Source organism: Euprymna scolopes, chromosome 2 (assembly GCF_053919585.1).
Source record: "Euprymna scolopes isolate OS-2025 chromosome 2, ASM5391958v1, whole genome shotgun sequence".
NCBI classification, from domain to species: domain Eukaryota; kingdom Metazoa; phylum Mollusca; class Cephalopoda; order Sepiida; family Sepiolidae; genus Euprymna; species Euprymna scolopes.
In genome coordinates, this window is record NC_136483.1 from 89,289,383 (window position 1) to 89,310,216 (window position 20,834).

Sequence of the window (20,834 nt, forward strand, 5' to 3'; positions counted from 1 at the left end):
ATCTTATCAAAAAATTACTGGATTCGGCTTTAAGTAACTTGAAAAGGGTTGGTATGCCGTGAAACAAAACAACCAACCCCTCTTAATTTCGAAATGCCATTTTCAATGCATCCACGCACCTTCATAGTAGACTATGTTTGTTAGTCGGTCACGCATGCGTTTTCAAATAGCATTTCTATCGCTAAACGCGCAAATTGAACGACCGCATCTTAAAACTGTGCGTATCTCTATTTTTTTATACAGTGTCCCAAGCTTTTCAAAGAATTGAATGATTACTAGTTATGAAAGGTAATAACGTTTGGATAAAGACAGTTAGTTAACGAATATTTACTCCAACAAAAATATCTGCAGTATACAACGCATTTGTAGTATAAGAAATTGTTTTAGTTTCATGATTGTTGTCAGTGTATGAGATAAAAAAAGAAAGTTGCAGAAATTATGGGGAAGTATAATAAAACAGTTTTGGTGACGTTATATTTTTTTTCTTATCGTTTTTTTTTTAAATACTTATACGCTTCCATTCTTCTATGAGATAAACAGAGGGAAAAATATACTTCGTGAACATAAATCGTTCTTTTACCAAATATTTTAGCCATTTTTCACACATTTTTATCCTAAACACGGCACATCGCCACTTGAAATGAAAAGGCCACTATTTAGGATCTTGTCTAACAGGAAACAGAGGAGTTGAGCTGAGAGATATCTGTTCGCGTAGCATTTAAACTGATGTAAGTTAGTACAGCCAGAGAAGCAAAAGATGGGGAGGGAATTTCAAAGTTTAACAGTCTGAATTCCTTCCCCATTTCCTGCTTTTCTGAGTGGACCAATTTCCATTAGAGATCACTCAATGGCCAAGGTTCAGAAATGTGCGTAAATTATTTCTTAATTCCAAATTGAAAAAGGAGATATTTGAGAGAAGCCAACCTTATTGTTCCGGAGCAGATGAACAGACAGAAACGCGGGGATACGATAAGAATGAAGACCTGAGCCGAGCCACTAAGAACGTCCTCTGACCAATATATCCTGACTTGCCTTCAAGTACAAGTTCGCTACACAGTGGTGCGTGTCAAACAGCTTGCTATCATCGACTTTCTGTAGGAAAATTGAAGATGATCGACTCAGATTTGCCATCGCCCTGCTCACGGGTTCGAGAATGTGCAATGCCAGCAGGTGCGGCTGTGCTCAGCTAATTAAGATTATATATATATACTAGCATGGGTGCCCGGCGTTGCCCGGGTATTTGGAGATGTATGTTGAGCAAAAAAAAAAAAAAAAAAGAAGTGGTCAATTTTTTAACTTTGACACCTATTATGACCCCTTAAAATTTATTGTTTTGGGCTCAAATCAAGTTATTAAGTTAGATTCATGTCCAACGAACCTATATCTAAAATTTCAAGTGCTTAGACCGAAAATTGTCGGAGGAGTTTGGTGGAGTTCTCAAAGGTCAAATCGTTGAATTTTGACCCCTTAATCGCCAAATTTCTGGCCAAAAAAACCGATCACATCGATTTTTTTCCCAAATCTCAGTACCCTGTATACTCTGTTTCGAGTCTGTAGACTGAAAATGAGTTATTGCGTAGCGAAATGTAGGCACACAGATACACACACAGACAGACACTTTCACTTTATATATATATATATATATATATATATATATATATATATTGCGCGCCGTTTTCTATAGAAGTAAAATCAGTAGATTTCCTTGACACAGTGCCGTCAATTATATCATCCGACGGACACTAGGCATAGCTATCTTCTCGTCGATCTTGGAAACAATTGGCCTCAACAAAAGGGATCGCAAAGGTCCGATAACCTGACGGCGTTTCTCTTTGTAAACGGCAAGCCGTTTATATAGGATGCGACACTTTTGTGCCCTGATCAGCCAGAGAATCAGCGACAAACCTTGGACATGTAACGACAGCAGCAGAGTACTGCAAACAATCAAAATACGCCGGTCTTCTCGACGGATCTATGTTCTGCCCGATCGCCATAGAGACGAGTTGGTTAATAAACTCCGCCACACGGGACTTCTTCAAAAGCCTGGGCCTGTTAATGACGTGGTCGATCGAGAACCAATGTAAACCGACTTGGCTATAGGAACACCTCTCTCTTTATCGCCACTGTTCATGGAAACGCATTGAGTTTGCTCTCAGTCTACTAACCCAGCAGATATAACTTTGATATTTGCGTATTGATATTGAAAAAAAAATATATTAACGAACTTTTATTTGTTCTTATTCATTTAATTAATTCTATTTATTTTATATATTAAGTTGGCAACTAAATACCCACATTTTTAAATTTCGGATTATTTTTAAAGAATCATATTTCGATCTTATTTTCTTTTTTTGAGTTAATTTAAATGTTACCACATCCGATAAGGACTGCTGATGCACCTTTCCTGCATCAAGAGGCTTCAAAACCGGCTTTAAAATCTAATGGCCGAAGCTCTCTTTTACACGTTACCTTCTCCTTCTCACATAAGAGACGCAGTGACTTAATCTTTTGCTCTGTTGTTATTTTCATAGCAGGTGCTCAATTGACGTTTAATCAATGGTACCCCCCCTTTAAAACATTCGCAACCAATATTCGTCTAGCTACAAAAACTGCCAACAATTTCCACTTATTTGCGCCTAAAACTAAACGTAAATTCCGTGAGCAAAGTATATTGTTTTCGTAGAACTACTCGTCTGTGGAACACAATACCGCGAGGCTGCGTCCCAGCTGACTATAATATGGCCAATTTCAAGTCTCATGTGAACAAGTTTCTATTGAGCAATCCCTTTAAGTCAACAAACGCTACCCAACTTGCATCATCACCAATCATCACGGTATTGTCTCATCGGCCACTTGACATTCATTAACCTTTATTCTCGAATATACTTTGGGCCTTGATAATCGGTGACCTTTCCATAGTAAAAAATATTTTCTATTTATTTTCAGATCATTAAAATCTTTATAATTATAAAACTATGATGACCTTGCGCCTTTGCATAAATATTGTCTTTTTGTGCAAGTTGCTTCCTCATAAGTTCCGAAACGGCGTAATCTATCTTCTGCAAATTTCACACAAAGCTAATTTATATGTCTGGCAGTGTTCTTAGATATGTTTTGTACAGAAATTCATCTGATAAGTATCGGAAATCAAAAAAATTCGATTTTAAAAATAGCTTTTCTCTCTTATGGATGAAAAGAATAATTTTTACACCGCCCAAGGGAGATTATAAAATCTTAGCAAATCATTACTTCTTAAAAGAACCCCCCCCAAAAAAACAACAACATAATTATTATAATCTAGAGGTATAGCTTAGTTGTAGAGCATTCGACCACAGATCGAAGGATTCGCCATTCAAGCCGGGTGTACCTCACCATTTTATTTTAATTGTTTCTTATTAATGAATTCAATTTACAATAAAAGAAGAAGTACCATTTAAAATTGTCGCAAATCATTTATTTGTTTGCATATTTTAAAACTAAACATTAATCAGAAGTGATTTTTCCAGGACATTCATCGTACCGGCCAAACATCACTTGACGTAATATTGTAAGCCAACGCAGACGGAATTTGATGAACGACATTATTATTATTATTATTATTATTATTATTATTATTATTATTATTATTATTATTATTTATTTTGCGAATTTTTCCACCGGGCAAATTTTTCCAAAATGTCTTACCAGTGGATCATTTATACGTCTAACTTGGTTAATTTTTAAAGATTTGATATCCATCTATTTTTAGCTCAGATGGTAACGAATAACTTTGGAACACTAAATGTTTTACTTTCGATTCTAGTTAATAGCACCCAAGTTATATCTTTTTAACCTTTGAAATCATTGCAATATGAATAGAGACAACAGATATAATGATCAATAGTGATTTGGTTGTATAATAATGAATTTGCATAAATTAAAATATCATATTTAAGCGTATTTTACGACCGGGTACGCTGGGCGGCGTGCTAGCATATATATGAAAGTGCTTTTCTTCATTGCGGTGTGAATGTAAAACGGCAAAAAAAAAAAAAAAAAAAAATGCAACACTAATCCTATTAATTCATTCTCAAGAAAATCCTGGCGTTAGTCTTTAGGGTTCTTTGCACTGAAGGAGACCCATCTTGCTACCCCCCTTCTCTTCTCTATAGAGGAAAATTCGGCTTGTGATAGTTTTTTTTTAATCACCGAAATGTTACAAGTTAGATTGTTTTTTTTTTGCATTTTTTTTTAATTTCTTTTGTGTTTTTCAATTATTCTTCATGACTAATTCATCTTCGTTTCATATCTTTTTCACCTTCGTTTTCTTATATTTCTTTTTTTTTTCTTCCATATTTTTTCTCCAATTTCTAATCAGCTTATATTCCTTCTTTTTTATTTCTTTTTTATTTCTGATTTTTTTTTATATTTCTTCTTCAATTTCTTATGTTATATTTCTTTCTGTTCCTTCTTTTATATTTATATTTCATCCTCTAAGTTTTTTATATTTCTTCTTTAATTTCTTCTTATTTTGAATTTCTTTTTATTTCTTTTCTTATATTTCTTCTTCTTCTTCTTCTTCTTCGATTTCTTCTTATTTTAAATTTCTTTCGTATTTATTTTTATTTCATTTATATTTCTTATATATTTCTTCTTTTCTAATATTTCTTCTTCTACTTATTTTAAATTTATTTTTATTTCTTATCTTTTTATTTCTTTCATATTTCTTTTCTTATATTTCTTCTTCAATATCTTCTTATTTTAAATTTCTTTCGTATTTCTTTTGTATTTCCTTTTATATTACTTTTATATTTCCTTTTTTTATATTTCTTCTTAAATTTCTTCTTATTTTAAATTTTTTTATTTTATATTTCTTTTTTTTCTTTTATATTTATTTTATGTTCTTCTTTTTTATATTTCTTCTTTTATATTTATTTTTTTATTTATTCTTTTATAGTTTATATTTCTCCTTCCTTTTCACTTCTCCATTCTTTTCACTTCTTCCTTTTCAACTCTTATGCTTCCTTTTAATTTGTATTATTTCTCCCCCACACCTTTTTATTCCTCGCTCTTCCACCTCATTTTATTTCTTCTTCCTCCTCCTCCTTTTCATTTTGCTTCCATTCCTCTTTTCATTTCTCTTTTTTCTTCATCTTTATTCCATTCCATTTCTTATTAAGTCCTTTATTTTACGGCAATGCACAATGAAAACACACAAAAAGCCGATCGTATGTTTCTTATATCGAAGATCGCATGAATAATGCATATCAAGCCGTACAAGAAACAACAAAAACAAAAAACATAAATAAAAATAATAATTAAAAAAAAAAACAGATGGAAAAATCGAGAAGATATGACTGACATTCTCGCGCAAAAATGGCTTCGGAGGATAAAAACCCAGCGGCAAATAAGCAAAGAACTGCAATCCAAAATGACAGAAAAAGAAAGAAAAAAAACAAACAAACAAAAAAACACGTACAACAACAAACACCAAAAAAACAAAATGCCTGCCATTTTATGCGTTAGTTTAGTCATTAGAACTTTGAGTGAGGCTTAATATCTGTTGCTTTTGTGAATTCATCGGGCGAGATCTATACTGCATCTTACTTCCCGCATTGTTACTATATAAAATATCCCAGCAAGGTTACCAGGCGTCGTCCGAGTATGTATATATAAACAAGAAAAGTTATCCTTAAGATGTATGAATTTAGCCTGCACATACAGTGTTGCGAATTCTTCATTAAACTTAAGTATAAAATCTGTTGCTAAATCTTTTTGAAAAATGTTGGATCATTCTACCGCTCCTGAAAGCATCTCACTCCGACACAATCCTCTACCTGGATAAGCACCAGATACATCTTAAGATGGGGTACAGCTGTTATATCTGAGGAGTTGTCGTTCAGAATACTCTTTCCTCTCTTGATAAAATACAAAATCGACTATGAAGTCTAGTACCTGATGTTCTCTTCTAGTTTTCACGACAGACTCTTTCACACAGAAGAACAAATTTTGCTAATCTCTTTCTACAGTATCATCATGCTCATGGTAGGCACTAGACTGAGCTCCAATCCCTCGTACCAACCATGTAATATAATCACAGTAAAAACTTTTTGTAGCTACAATGACAAAAAAAAAATAAATAAAAATAACTTTCCTTTCTCTCTTTCTTTACCAAAACGAAACGGAACCAAACTAAACTTCCATGGACATAGTTTTTTTCCCTAAAAATCCCGCCTGTAAAAAAAGATATCAATAGTCTGTTTCCCAGCCGACTACAACATTGCTGTTTTCAAATTTAAATGCGTACAAGCACTTGTTGAGCCGTTCTCTTGGACAATCAATTCATCTTGAATACTCTTTTGTTCAGTCTACCTATTGTTCCCGGTCAACCTTAGTGGAAATAATTATCGGCCAACTGACAATCTGTTCATTTTTTAACAAAGGAATCACTACTTGTCAAGGACCGGATGCCACTCGAGGATAAGGGTTAATGAGTGTACAGTAGTCAATGAGAAAATATTGTAGTAATCGTTAGTAGTGGAAATTTAGTAAATTGAACTATATAAGGGGACGGCCCATATGAAACTTATTTACGTTGGACTTGAAGACGACCATATTGTAGTCAGCTGGAAAGCAGACAACCGGGAGAGAGTCCCACATGTGTGCAGTTCTGAGAAAAAAAAAGCTTTGTTCATGGAATCTACGTTTAGGTTAAGGCACAGATAAAGAGTGGGGGAAATTATTTACATCTAGATGAGTGTTTTCGTGAAAGTTTGGAAAGGGGGGGCGATAGATTGGAGCACAGACGAGAACTTGCCATGAAAATCACGATTGAGCAGAAACAGGCTCGCACCCTCTCTTTTGTAAGAAATAGGTTGCAGGGAAGAGAAGAGGGCATCCACTACTTGATTACAAAGTCTATTTTGAATTAATCTTGATCGCCAAGTGGCCTCCCTCAACCCCCAAGAAGTGGTAACACATTAGTTAAAAAAAATAAAAGATAACAGACTTACGTAATTGTTATTTTAAACTTAAGTATATCAAAGTGCCAGAAGGACAATTTTTCTTTTATGAAGATACTTGGTTCCATCTAGCATTAGTTACAGCCATTCAATGGGAGTGTTCATTCTATAAGGTCAGTGCCAAAGTTGTTGCAGGGTTGTAGAATTTTAAACCATCATAATGAAATGTTGTGCACGCGGTTATTACTTATATCTCCACGATTCATTTTTAACTTTTTTCATTCCGATTATTAAAGCATCTTCTGGCAATATTCTTTCTTATGTTGATCCCAAAACGAAACCAACAGAAAGAGTATCATCTTCCAGCATGTTAATACTTGTCCTCGCGCAGGAGAATGTTTTTTTTGGGAAATCTTATCCCATCTTGAATATTTTCCTGTTCTAGCTTCCTCGAATTTAACATTTATTTTGAGGGTTACAAAACAAAATGTCCCTAGGTTAACACCACAAGAGGAAATTGAACATGAGTGAGTTTAATATTTCCTTTCCAAACTTTATGTATTTATAAGCTCGTTGACAGATGGAATCAGATTATCGCGAGCAAAAGTCGCGTTAGGAATAAGAAATTTAAAAGAAACAGATTTCCATTTTCAAGGTGAAATTTTTAGTCGGTAAAAACTTTTGCACTAACCTGATATTTCAAACAGAAGTGTGACAGACCAACTTACTAGCCTTTCACATACGTAGACATTCAGTATAAAGAGTTTACACTATCAGGTTTACGCCTATTCATTTATATTGTTTAAAAAGGTTTTGCCATTTGTAGACTATCCTTCCAGCTACGAGGTGCCTTCAATAAGTCTCCAGACTTTTCTATACAGGCACTTGAAATTGTCGCAGATTCTTTAAAATTCAGTATGTTATATGCTATACATTTTATGAGATAACTAATTTTTATGATTTCAGGTTCAAATGAACAGCTACAGCAGGAATTGGAATACATCCTACTAAAGCCCGATTGTCACAGCTGGTGAATTACAAAATTGCAATCTGGACGCGAGAACACTTTAGAAGAACAATATGCAATAAAATTCTGTTTTAAACTTGGAAAATACCACAAAACCGTATGGTATGCTTACGATTGCTTTTGGACCATCTTGCATGAATCAAGTATCAGTTTTTGAGTGGCATAAGAGATTCAAAGAAGGTAGGAAGTCTGTGTTGGATGATGAGAGGTGTAGGGGGTAATGAAGTCAAAACACCGGAGTTGATTGGCCAAATAAAGAATTTCATGCATAAGGAACGTCGTGTGTCGATAGAGACAATAAGTGCACAGTTTGATGTCAGTGTGGGAACTGTACACGCAATTATTCGCAAAGTTTGTCCCAAGGGTGCTCAGAGAAGATCAGAAAGATAGACTTTATCATGGGCATCAAAAAAGTTCCTCACTCTTCTTATAGTCGAGATTTTGTCTCCGTGACTTTTGGTTATTCGCTAAAGTCAAGGAAAACCTTAAAGGCTGCTGTTATTAGACAATTGAGGAGATGAAAGAGGCTGTGACGAGGGTCAATGACACGCTCACACAAGAGGACTTCCAGGGGACCTTCCAGAATTTGCTGGAACGATACAACAAGTGCATTGCAGGTAAAGGGAATTATTTGAAAGGCACTATAGTTTTATAGTTTCATGTGTGTACTATCGATAAAAGTGCCCATACGAAAAAAATCTGGAAACTTATTTAAGGCACCTCGTGGATTGTCTTGAAATACTGAAAAAAAATTAACTCATATTTTGAGACTATTTTACTTTGTGATGCAACTCGTTAAAGTTCGAAATAAACACTTTCCGAAAAGCAAAAATCGAAAACAAATTGATTGCGTAAAAATTCAAGACACGATTTTTTTGGTGTAGTTTTATTTCCTGTCCGGAATTTTATTTGGACAATTGAAAACATGCATTAATATAGTTTTGATTTTCTATTTTTAACAGATGATAATGTTCGAAAGACGTCTCGCTTTCTTCAGTCACTAACGAAACGGTAAAACATATCCCGTTGCTTTTTTATTTTTGTTTGTTCATGCATGGGTTAAAATTGTTACCATATGACGTTTCTTATTAATTTTTTTTCTTTTTTTATCAATATTTGTATTACTGGTATAATCAGATCCTCTGAATCTTGGGCTGTTTCCTTTTATACGTATGCATTATTGCTCCATTTTAAGGGACGTGTACAAATTATATATTTGTCCATTTATGATTTAACATTTTTTAAAATTTTTTACAAAGGAATCACCACTTATCAAGGCCCAGAGGCCACTCTAGGATAAGGGTTAAAGTGGGTACAGTGATCAAAAGGACAATATCATAGTAATCATTAGAAGTGTAAATTTGGCAATTTGGATTACTTCAGGAGAACGGCTCAGCAAGAACTTGTTTACAATGGACTTGAAGACGGCCATATTTTTTTTTGGTTAAGATCAAATGTCTGTTGCTAATAAATGCTGTTATTAGCTTTTAAAGCTTTTCTTGGCCTTTTAGCCAAGATCAAAGTGTAGTATTTGTCCTTACTACATGCTGTACTTATTGTGATATAAAGTGGGGGATCACTTTTCTGTATTAATTTAATGTAAAATGATCACCCACTTTACAACCAGTCAGTCTCAAAGCCATTCAAGTCATTCTCCAGATCATTCACGTTGTTTTTGAAGGATTCCAGTTATTTTTTAAACATTCAAGTCATTCTTAACGTCATTCAATTCATCCTTAAGTTCATTAAAGTAATTCTAAGTCATTTACTTTTTATTTATTTAAGTCATTTCAGCCCATTTTTCGGTCATTTTAGTTTATCTTTAAGAATTTCATGTCAATCCTACATTCACGCATTCATTCATTACACGAGAGCACGCGACTAATGGCTATCGGCCTTGTTATAAGAGAAATGGAATTTTATAACACGTTTCATAAGGAGAATGTCCTCTCATAACAACGTGCTGACGTAAAATCACCATTATAGTAAGGGTATCTAAAAATATTTAAAGAAAAAAAAATTTCTGGTAGATTGATGCAAACTCTTTGTTTTTTTTTTGTTTAACCTATACTCACTTTCCTCCTATTATTCCCGCTCTCTAATTTCTTTATACCCCCCCTTTTCTCCCCCCCCTCTCTCATCTCTTTTTCAACAATTACAACTATCACAATCAGAATTCCATTTTACATATCTACACGCAGGAGATATCGATTTTTTTCGATCACGTCTATTCACGTATTAAGGCCTTATTAAAGCAATAATAAATTACCAAGGGTTATTGCATTTCCTCCACCTATGGAAGTGTCCCCCCCTCCAACTCATCGCCACACCCCTAGATCTATCCCGCAATCCTTTGTTTTCCTTTCCCTGTCAGATTAATATGATTTTCTGTTTTGATTCTCCCCATATCCCACCCTTCTTTCGCGCCAACAGTTCCGATTGATTATTTTGTGAGAAACCGGCGAAGCGCGCAAAGTTGAAATCTATCACCATGGAAACCGATTGAAAGCGGAACGATTCTATCGCTCAATATTAGCAGGTACAAATAAAAACTGATTCATCTTCGAACCTGAGTTTGATCCACGCGTTAAAAGAGGGTGGGAGGAAAGGAGAGGAAGAGGGACGTCCATTTTATTGTTTTGTTTTTGCAGCATATTTGAGCTTTGATTATAAACAATATAAAAAAGCATTCAAATTTCATTTTTTTTTCTCTATTTTTCATCGTCTATTTTTTATGCCCTTTTCTATTGGTAAAAATATATAAAGAAAAAAGTTTTTCAAATTTTATAATTATACTTAATTTTGTTTTCTACAAGAATATCCCATTTTTATGGTAATTATCATCATTATTATTATATACTCACTAGGAGTAGTCACATAGGCCATCATGAAAAATTTCCCTTTGAGAACAACTTGTGGTGCTGTCTTGAGTTTAAGTGACAACAAGTCTCTCCAGAATTCCAGTACTTACCTTTTTCGATAACCTTTGTAGGTGAATCTGCGTTATCGTAACAGCCGCTTACCACTGATTGCTCATTGGCAACGACCATTGGGCTTTACTGGAATTTGGATGGCAATAAACCTCCCCAAGGTTTATTGCCATCCAATTGCCGTCCTCTTTGCACTCACCCAGCAGAGGTCTAGTTAGTGCTTTCTCTCCTCGGTATTTCTATCTTCCTTGTTCCTCCTCGATTATTTAGTGTGGCATCAGTTTATGGTGACATACATACACACAAAACAGAGGGGGGGGAGGCAGGGGCACAAGGGGTTAAATTACAATCATACAATTTCAGTTTTTATGATTCCATGTGATGTTCTTTTCTGTTTTGCATCTGTAATAGTTTCTGTACACCCGGCTTGCACCTGTAGTTCATGTATGTTAGTCTCTGCATTCAAGGGGTTTCCTTAACATTTCAGCCGTTTTCATTATTGTTAGTCGTTGTATCTTCTCAGCCACCCCCCTGATTCCAATCTCTTCCACTCTTTTTTTCAAAGTTTCTCGATACTATTTCTAGTGCTCCTACTATTAGTGGTGTCATCTTGACTTTTTCATCTATTATATCCCTTTGAGCTATCAGACCAAATTCAGTGTATTTGCCCGCTTCTCAGTCTCCTTGATCTTTACTCTGTGGTCTGCTGGAACGGCAAAATCTACAATCTGGCAGGACTTTTCCTTCTTATTAACTAGTGTGATATCTGGTCTTCTTGCTTGGATGTGTTTATGCTTGTACCATTTGTCAGTGTTTTCAAGATGCAGTTGTCTGCGTAATTCCCAGTGTACTCCTTTCCTTACCTCGTTGTGTCTATTCTTACGTTCTTTTTGGGCTAATTTGCTGCATTCGCTTATTATGTGGTTTATTGTTTTGTCTCATTGTCCACATAGTTTGCATTTGCTGCCTTCCCCTGTCTTGTCGATCCTTGCTTTGATGTGGTTGGATTTAACTGCGTTATCTTGTGCGGCTGTTATTAAGGATTCAGGTTTTCTGTTCAGGTTTCCTGTTTGTTGCCATGTCCAAGTGTTTTTGTTAGTCTAATCTTTTGTCACACTTATGAATGAATCGCCCGTGTAACCGTTTGTATTCCCATTTTTTTTTCTCGTCTTACCTCTCGTCTCTTCTGTTTCTGTCTTATTTTTTCAGCGTCTTTTGGTGCAATTCTTTTGGTGTTCTGCATTATGTATTTTTCTAATTCTTCTTTCGTGTCATTTATAGAGTCTTCTATACAAATCAGCCTCCTTCCTTCGTCTTTTATTTTTCACATAGAGCCGGTTAGTATCATCCTTTGGGTGTTTGTCATCAAGTATTACTTACTGATAATAATCGGTTTTGTTTCCTGGAGTCTAGATGACCACACGCCTCCCTAGATTTCCTGTACTCTCCACCTCTTTCAAATGTCTTTGCATTATCGCAACATCTCCTTATAATAATATAACAAAAGATCTTGAAATATTACTTCGTTTCCATAGTCAGTATTGCAGGCCTTGATTATTAATAATAAAAAAATATATATATGGAAAGAAGTCTTCCAAATTTTATAATTATACTCAATTTGGTCTTACATCCTATCTTTGATGGTTCAAATTATTTGTTCTGTTTCCTTTTTACTTGGAGGTCCATTCTAAAACAATAGTTAATATTATGTGTGTGTGTGTGAGAGAGAGAGAGAGAGAGAGAGAGAGAAAGAGAGAGAGAGGGGCGTTCATTTTACTTGTTTTTTTAAAAGCTTATTTGAGCTAAAAATACCAAAAAGACGTTCACATTTGCGCTTTGATTATAAACAATAAAAGGACGTTCAAATTCTACTTTTTTTCTTTTCTTTTTCGATAGTTTCCGAGGCCTTAATTATTGATTTAAAAAATTTGAAGAGAATCTTAAAAATTTTATAATTATACTCATTTTTTCTGCAAAAACATCATATCTTTGGTTATTATTATTATTATTATTAATGTAATTATTATTATTATTATTATTATTATTATTATTATTGTTGATGTTGTTTTAATTGTTAATATCATTTTTATTATTAATATTATTATTTTATTGTTATTTTTATTATTGTTGATGTTATTTTAATTATTAATATCATTTTTATTATTAATATTATTATTTTATTATTATTTTTATTATTTTTATTATTAATATTATTATTAATATTATTATCATTAATATTATTATTGTATTATTATTTTATTATTTTTATTATTAATATTATTATTATTATATTATTATTATATTATTATTATTAATATTATTATATTATTATTCTGTTATTCATATCATTATTATTATTTGTACTCGATGTTTTCACATATCATCAGATGCTTTTTTCTTTTTTACTTTTTTTTCACCACTTATCAAGGCTTGTAAGCCACTCTCAGATAAGGGTTAATGAACGTTAGGTAGACGGTTAGATAACACCGTGGGGATCAGTAATGGTGGAGCTTCAATAGGGTTAAATTATACAAGAGGACGTCTCAGCAAGAACTTATTTACATTAAACTTTAAAACGACAATATTATAGTCAGCTAGAAAGTAGCCCCACGATATTGTGTTTCATAGATAGATCTAAGAAAGAAACTGGAATTTTCATTAAGTTCCAGGCACAGATAGAGAGTGAGGAAAACTTAACAGTTGTTGTAACTAGACGAGTATTTCTTACTCATAGATAATAACCGTTGGTGGTCCCTGGAATCTGGGTGACAACAAAGCTCCATATATTTCCAAGCACATTACACCTCTTTTGATAACCTTTGCAAAGGACTTTCTGTCATCGCAACAACCGCTTACCATTAATTACTCGCTGGCAACCACAACTGGTCTTTACTGGAATTTTGGTAGCAATAAGCCCCCGTCATCAAGTTCGGCAATACTGTTTGCACTAATCTAGTGGAGGTCTGGTTAGTGCTCTCCTTATTATTATTGTTGATGTTATTTTAATTATTAATATCATTTTTATTATTAATATTATTATTTTCTTATTATTTTTATTATCAATATTATTATTATTAATATTACTATTATTAATATTATTATTATTATTATTATTATTATTATTAATATTATTGTTCTGTTATTTATATCATTATTATTTGTACTCGATGTTTTTATGCAAATAATTAATAGTTATCACTCACTCGTAGTTTTCTCTGAAATCTGAGTCACAACAATCTCCCCAGATTTACAGCTCTTCTATGTCTTTCGATAATTGTTGCAAATCACTTTGCATTTTCGCAACCGCCATTTACCATTGTGTTCTCGTTGATAACGGCCACTGGCTTTATCTGGAATTTGAATGGCAATACGCCTCCAGAGTATTCAAATACTGTCTGTGCCCTTCTAGTGGTGGTTTGAGTGGTGCTATGTAATTATTATATACGATTGTAACATCTCACATAAGTACATAAAAATTCAGTCTGATTATTTTAATACTCTTTTCCATTCCAAAACAAGTCATACTGCCACATGAGTGTAAAGTTAACTATTTGGAATTATGCCTGCACGAGTACTAAATAAGGAGTTGAGCAAAAATATGTCTGTTCACATCACAGTTAATTATTTTTGTATGTGAGTACAGTCAAGGAAATAGAAAAATAAAAGTGAATTCTAAAGTCTATGAGTTCGAGGGAAGAAATTATTAGAATAAAAAGCTTTCCGGTATCTCGAGACCTCGACAGCCAAGGGGTGGAATTTTGCATATCGGCTTAGCCGGGGCTATGAACGCATAGGGGGCACAAGTGATACGAGTTCATCAGAGCACAACTCACTAAAGTACTTATAAAACAGACACAAAGATGCAACATTGAAGCGATAGGACAGAGGTTGGAGCTTGGTTGAAGGCATAAGACCTATTAGATTGGAGACCATATTTTACAGCCGGCGTTTTTTTTTACAATCTTCATTCTCCTCCCAATACAAGAAATATATGTTCAGTTCTGACTTTTTATTTTAAGGGTAGGAGTGACAACAAATGAAGAAGGGGAGTTATGTAGGTAAGGGCGAGAAGCGTTGACTGTCTTTCGGGTGGTCGAATTTCGATCCTGCTTTGAGGTAGTTGCTTGTCTAGCCGCACTGATGAAATATGATACAGCGAAACAGTACTATATGTGGATGACTATAATCCTCCCTATCTTTGGCTGAGCATATTAGGAAGTGATATACAAACTGTCATTAGCGTATTAAGCGATGCTCTTTGTGTAAACTAATTTAGCTTAGGCATTTGGATGATGTCAAAACATTGTTAATTCACCACCTGCTTAGCAGCAGCCGGATAGCGAAATGTTGAGAAGCGCTTACCGTCGTTCGGGTGGTCGAGTTTCGATCCTTGTTTGAGGTAGTTGCTTGTCGAGCCGCACTGATGAGCTGTGATACAGCAAAACAGTGCTGAATGAGGTTGACTGATATATATATGTATATATATATATCGATTATAGAAAAAAAAATGATACCTTTATAAAGTTTCTTCTTCACTTAATAATCCTGTAAACATTTCATATTGATTAGATAATTACCTGATTTTTGGTAGATTTTAAATGAAACCTCCGTTAAAACAAACTTTATACCCCATCTTCATTTTGTCCGTCGCTAGTTTACATTATAACACGTGAATAGTAAAAGGATAAAAATCCGAAAGATATGATTAAAAAAAAAAAAGAAGAAAATTAGGATGACAATCTAAATGCTCGACGTTTCGTCCGTTTTACGCAGGCTTCTTCAGGAGTGAAAACAGCTAAAAATGGTCCATGACGATAGAGTCAATTATTTTAGAAGTACATATGCTAAAAGGGTAATGCAACATATTTAAATTTATGTGAATAAAGGAATTATGAGAAATTATGAGTATACATATATAATATATTCGACTGCGAAATTGTTTTGAATATATTTCATATATATGTACACTCACTTATATAATTTCAGAATTTTCTATATTGGGAATGGGTGATATGCTGCAAACAACCAAACAGTGTCGTTGTTGATTCATTTAAGCATGCCACTTGATATCTGCGCTTTTGTCTCTTCGGTTCATGGGTCAAATTTTGATTCTCAACAATTTATACCAGGTCTTCGTACTGCTCAGTACAACTTTTAATATATACCATAATGATATGATAGACATATTGCCTCAATTCTTCTGAATTTAAATGACGATTAAATTTTCTGTAAGGTGAAATAAATAATTGGTTTGAACTTACGTCCTTCTCCAGAATATCCTTCAAAGACGAAAGGAGGTTGGCGCGAATCTCCCATGGCGTTGACTGCCTTCACCTTTATATTGTAGGGCGTGTAGACATCGTCAACGTCTACTTGGAGTTCTCCTGTTCCAGAGTCTTTAACGTCTTGGGAGTTCCAATATGTACTCCCTCGTCGTTGCCAGCTAACCCGGTATTTGAAATTCGGACCATGGTGATAAAAACGTTGCATAGACTGGAAAAATAAGGAAAAGAAAAAGAAAAAAAAGAATAATGATGAAGAAAACAAACAAAAGATAAAAAAAAATAAAGCATATCTATACACATATAGATATATACATATACACGCAGGCGCGCGCACACAAACATATATATTTATATAGAATATTGTTGGTCTTTGATTTTTATTGTTTTTACTTTTTCTTTCTTTCTTTTTGTATTAGTAATAAACGAGGAGGGGGACGAAATACACTCAAGTATGAGAACATTTAGAAACACGAATCTTCTCACTTCTTCTATCATCAGAATAGACAGTGGAAACGCTATTTCACATTTCAAATATTTTACAAACTTTCTAAAGAAGACATTTTAAAACACACGAGATCGTTCGAAACGCGTTAAAACGTCCAAACGCGTAAAACCATTTAAAAAATTATTTCAATGATTTCAAAAATGAAAATATCAAATAATAAAACAAGTATTAAAAAAAAACATAATTGTTGGTGACCCCGACACATTTAAACATATATTTTTCTCTCGTTGGAATCTTTTAACCCATTTTATGTTTAGTTTATTTATACAAACATTGATGGCTACATATGTGCATACATGTTTCTGTAATCACCCGTTATTAGGGAGATAACGTCTTCCGGTCAAGAATTACCTTCGAAAACTGGCAGGAAGACGTAATCTCCCTAATAACAGGTGATTACAGAAACATGTATGCACATATGTAGCCATCAATGTTTGTATAAATAAATTCCATATACCTGCTCTGCTTACTCATTGAGCACTTTTTGGTAGACATGTTTTTTCATTGGATTTACTTCTAGGAAACTAAACTCTACTGCCATAATATATATATATCTATAATATAAAGCTGAATGTGTGTGTCTGGTCACGAATAGGCTCCTATATGGTTGACTCTTTTAAAAAACTGATTACATATAACGATAGAAGATGTATCGAGGCACAGGAATGGGTATGTTTGATCTGGCAGAACAGTTGTTCATTAAAATTGTGGGGTCTGCGTTCGCGCCTGGTCCACAATGTATGGAAATAAAAAATTTGAAAATTAAAAAAAAAAAACGTTTACAAGTGTTTCTGATATAGATGTACGTAAGAATACTTTGATAAGTATGTTTTAACTTAAATAGGGATGGTATAATAAAATTGTGGGATCTGCGTTCGCGCCTGGCCTCCATAGAATGGAAATAGGCACACACTTTAATAAAGACTTTTCATATCTATCTGCGTAAGTATACTTTGATAATTATGTTTCAGTTTGAAGAAATATGGTATAATAAAATTATGGGGTGTTCGTTCGCACCTGACCTCCGTAGAATGGAAATATGTCACAAAGTTTAACAAGGTTTTTTAATATAGATCCACAGAATATTGTGATAAGGGTTTCACTGTGAACAGGTATTATGGGGGTTATCTATTTTATTTTTACTTTCATCATATTTTGCTTTGGTTTTGATACCCCCAAATTCGAAGCTATCTCATTACAACTCTTCCTTTTCATAACCTATCATACTTTCATAAATCAGAGTCCATTTTCTGTAGGCTGTTTTTGAACCCAGTCAACGACGGGTACTTTTGCTAGTATATATATATGCATATGTATGTATGTGTGTGTGTTTATATTAGCAGGAAGAACAAAGTAGCTTAGGATTGAATGAGAACGACTACTATATACTTTTTGTCTTTCTCACATCCTCATACGATATTACTGTATTTCATTTTACTACCACTTTTTCTGCTTCGCTCTAGAAATATCATAGGTATAAGCTTAGATCTTGGAAAACTATTTAAGTTATTGTTGTATACATATAGTTACATGGTCACTAAAATCGAATCTACATAGCTGAAGTTCTCGCAGAAAATTACTTAGCGAACATTTAACAAAAATCACCTCTCTAATATTATCTAAAATTCTATAAATTTGTTTTTTTTGTTGTGTATTGATATTCATATTAAGAACCAGTTTTTCTATTTATTTAAAAAGAAAATACAACTTAGTTATATATGGGTCGCGGAATTGCATTCACTAGCCAAAGATCTAGCTAATTTGCATATTCTTTTAACCATTTATTTTAATTAATTCCCTATTAGTTTTTTCGGTTTTCTCATGGGATGATCATATCTAGTTAATTATTACATGTAATTATATTAATGCAGATATTCTACATGATTTATATTTGCGTAATATTTGCGTAAAACATTTATAGTAAACACAAAACTCTTTACATATCTATTTATGTATACATATATATTTTGTTTAAAAACTTTTCTTACCCCCCCCCCCCTCCAACTCCTCTGTCAGTTCTTGGTCTACAGATATAAAACTTCATATATAACGTATACAAAATTTAATATTTGGGTTTTAATCCGGGAAAATCGGTAAAAAAGTGAAAATTAAAAAAAAAAAGAAGAAATTTGCCAGGTGAAGGTCGAACATTACGAATATGCATGCATAACGTAGTAGCTATTGGTTCATGTTTTATTTTTTTTTAGCCCTGCAGCAAACATGCCTTCATAGCTCAATCATTAACGGCAGAGAAAAAAAATAATAAATCGTAAGCTAAACGTTTTGGTTTCAATTCTCGGTGGTGGCGCACGAGCAATTTTTTAAAAAGAACTTTTTAAATTATTACTATATATTGGATGCAATAGAAAATATAATAAGAAATAAGAAATCTGCATTAATCAAAATATCATATTTAAGCGTATTTTACGACCAGGCAATGCCTGGCGCCCTGCTAGTTATAAATATTTTACGATATATTTTTTTCTGAATTTAAGAATTCATGACTCCAAAGTCAAATTCAGTTTGTGTTGACAAAACAACTGGAGCAAAGCCTAAAAAACAAATAATCGATCTCTTTTATTGATTTGTCGAGTAAAAAAATTATGAGTGTTTTTATAATCGATCGTTATTTCTTGAGTCATCAAAGCTTGTCTGGGATCTGAAGAATGAAGAATGAAATTCGATGACGATTTAATAATTAATTTGGAGCAATATATTCGTCTTTGTTGGGGTTCAGCATAAAAGTTTTATCACGCTTTTAATAGATACTTGCTCAAGTACCCACCTGCGCAAGGGAAAACGTAGAACCGTATGCATCAGTAGGGTTTTGATCGGCTTTCATTGTTGCCATTGGTTTCCTCGATTCTTTCAAGTACTTATAGGAAGGATCATATCAAGATGTTAAGATATGATGCAAGGTCAGAACGTTGGGAAGAGCCAAGCCAGTGCCTAATAACGGAAAAACACTTTCACCTATTAAAAATTGCCTGGTCAGTCCCTTACTGTCTGAAAGGTTCCTCAGACGGTAAGCTTATTCCACCCGAAAGACAGGATACAACAGCTTGAGAAAGTGGGCCTCCTAGAATTGCACAGGATATCAGCCGTCCCTCAGTCAACAGAGTAAAGGCCATTCCAAAAAATGGCGTATGATCTGTTGGCTTTGGAGTCAAGGTAATTCTCGGCTTGTCAACGTCTCCTATAGGGGAAAGTGGTCCTATGCAGCCGACTAGATTCGAACGTGGCACATGCAAGTCGTCAGTCTACGTCGCCATTCACTTCATCATCAACACCTTCAAGATGAGTGGTTATAGTTCTAACCTTTTAAATGTGTTATACAGTAGAACAACTAACTTTCCGAACAGAACAGTTTTGCACTACTTTCAAGCATCATTACGGAGAGTAAAATAAAAATATAATCCTACGAAATCTTATATCCATGACAAGATTTTAGACTCTAGAGAACGTATTTTAATTCAAGGCGTAAGCTTAAGGGGTGTTAAGAAGAAATTGAAATTCAGTGATTCTTGGTTAATTGTTTTTTTAATGACTATAGATTAATTCCAGTGAAAATGTGATAATTTGAATTTTCAAATGAGATGTTTTGCCTATATTATGCTACGTAAAACTCTTCAAAATACCCGACAGAAACTGGAACGGGGAAGAGAATATTTATTAGTTGATATCCTAATACTTATTGAAATTCCACAAACCCTTTTCATAAAGCCAAATTATAAATATTATATGTATTACCTCTTATTACACCTAGCAGCTATGTTAAACACATCATAATGATCGTTTAATTAGTCTAAAGGTAAATATATAAAAACAGACACATATACTTTATATATAGATAAATATAGTTTAGTAGTTTCAGTTCGCAATAAAGAGTTAGAATAATTAAAAGAGTAAAACGTTTGTCAAACATGCGGACATATCTCATTAGTTGTAAAAATTTATATTGAAATTAAACGACTCAAAATTTTCAAGCTATAGCGTGACAAATTCTCACGAGGATGCAACGCGGAAAAGTTTATGTAACATAATTGCCATATACATTTTCAAAATTTACTATATATGCGAAGTGCCTCCGATAAACTATTAGACTTTTGTTGTAGATTTTGAAAATTCAGTATGCTATATGCTATA

General features: G+C 33.6%; 1 protein-coding gene across 3 annotated transcripts in view; it reads right to left on the reverse strand.

The window, feature by feature from the left end:
• Positions 1 to 20,834, reverse strand: part of LOC145293293 (neuroglian-like) — a 1,600,306-nt gene that overhangs the window by 197,447 nt on the left and 1,382,025 nt on the right. For all 3 annotated transcript variants that reach the window (XM_080139928.1, XM_080139907.1, XM_080139918.1), the window contains exon 6: positions 16,160 to 16,391. In XM_080139928.1, coding sequence (XP_079996054.1) covers positions 16,160 to 16,391 — 232 coding nt within the window. The remainder of the gene's footprint in view (positions 1 to 16,159; positions 16,392 to 20,834) is intronic.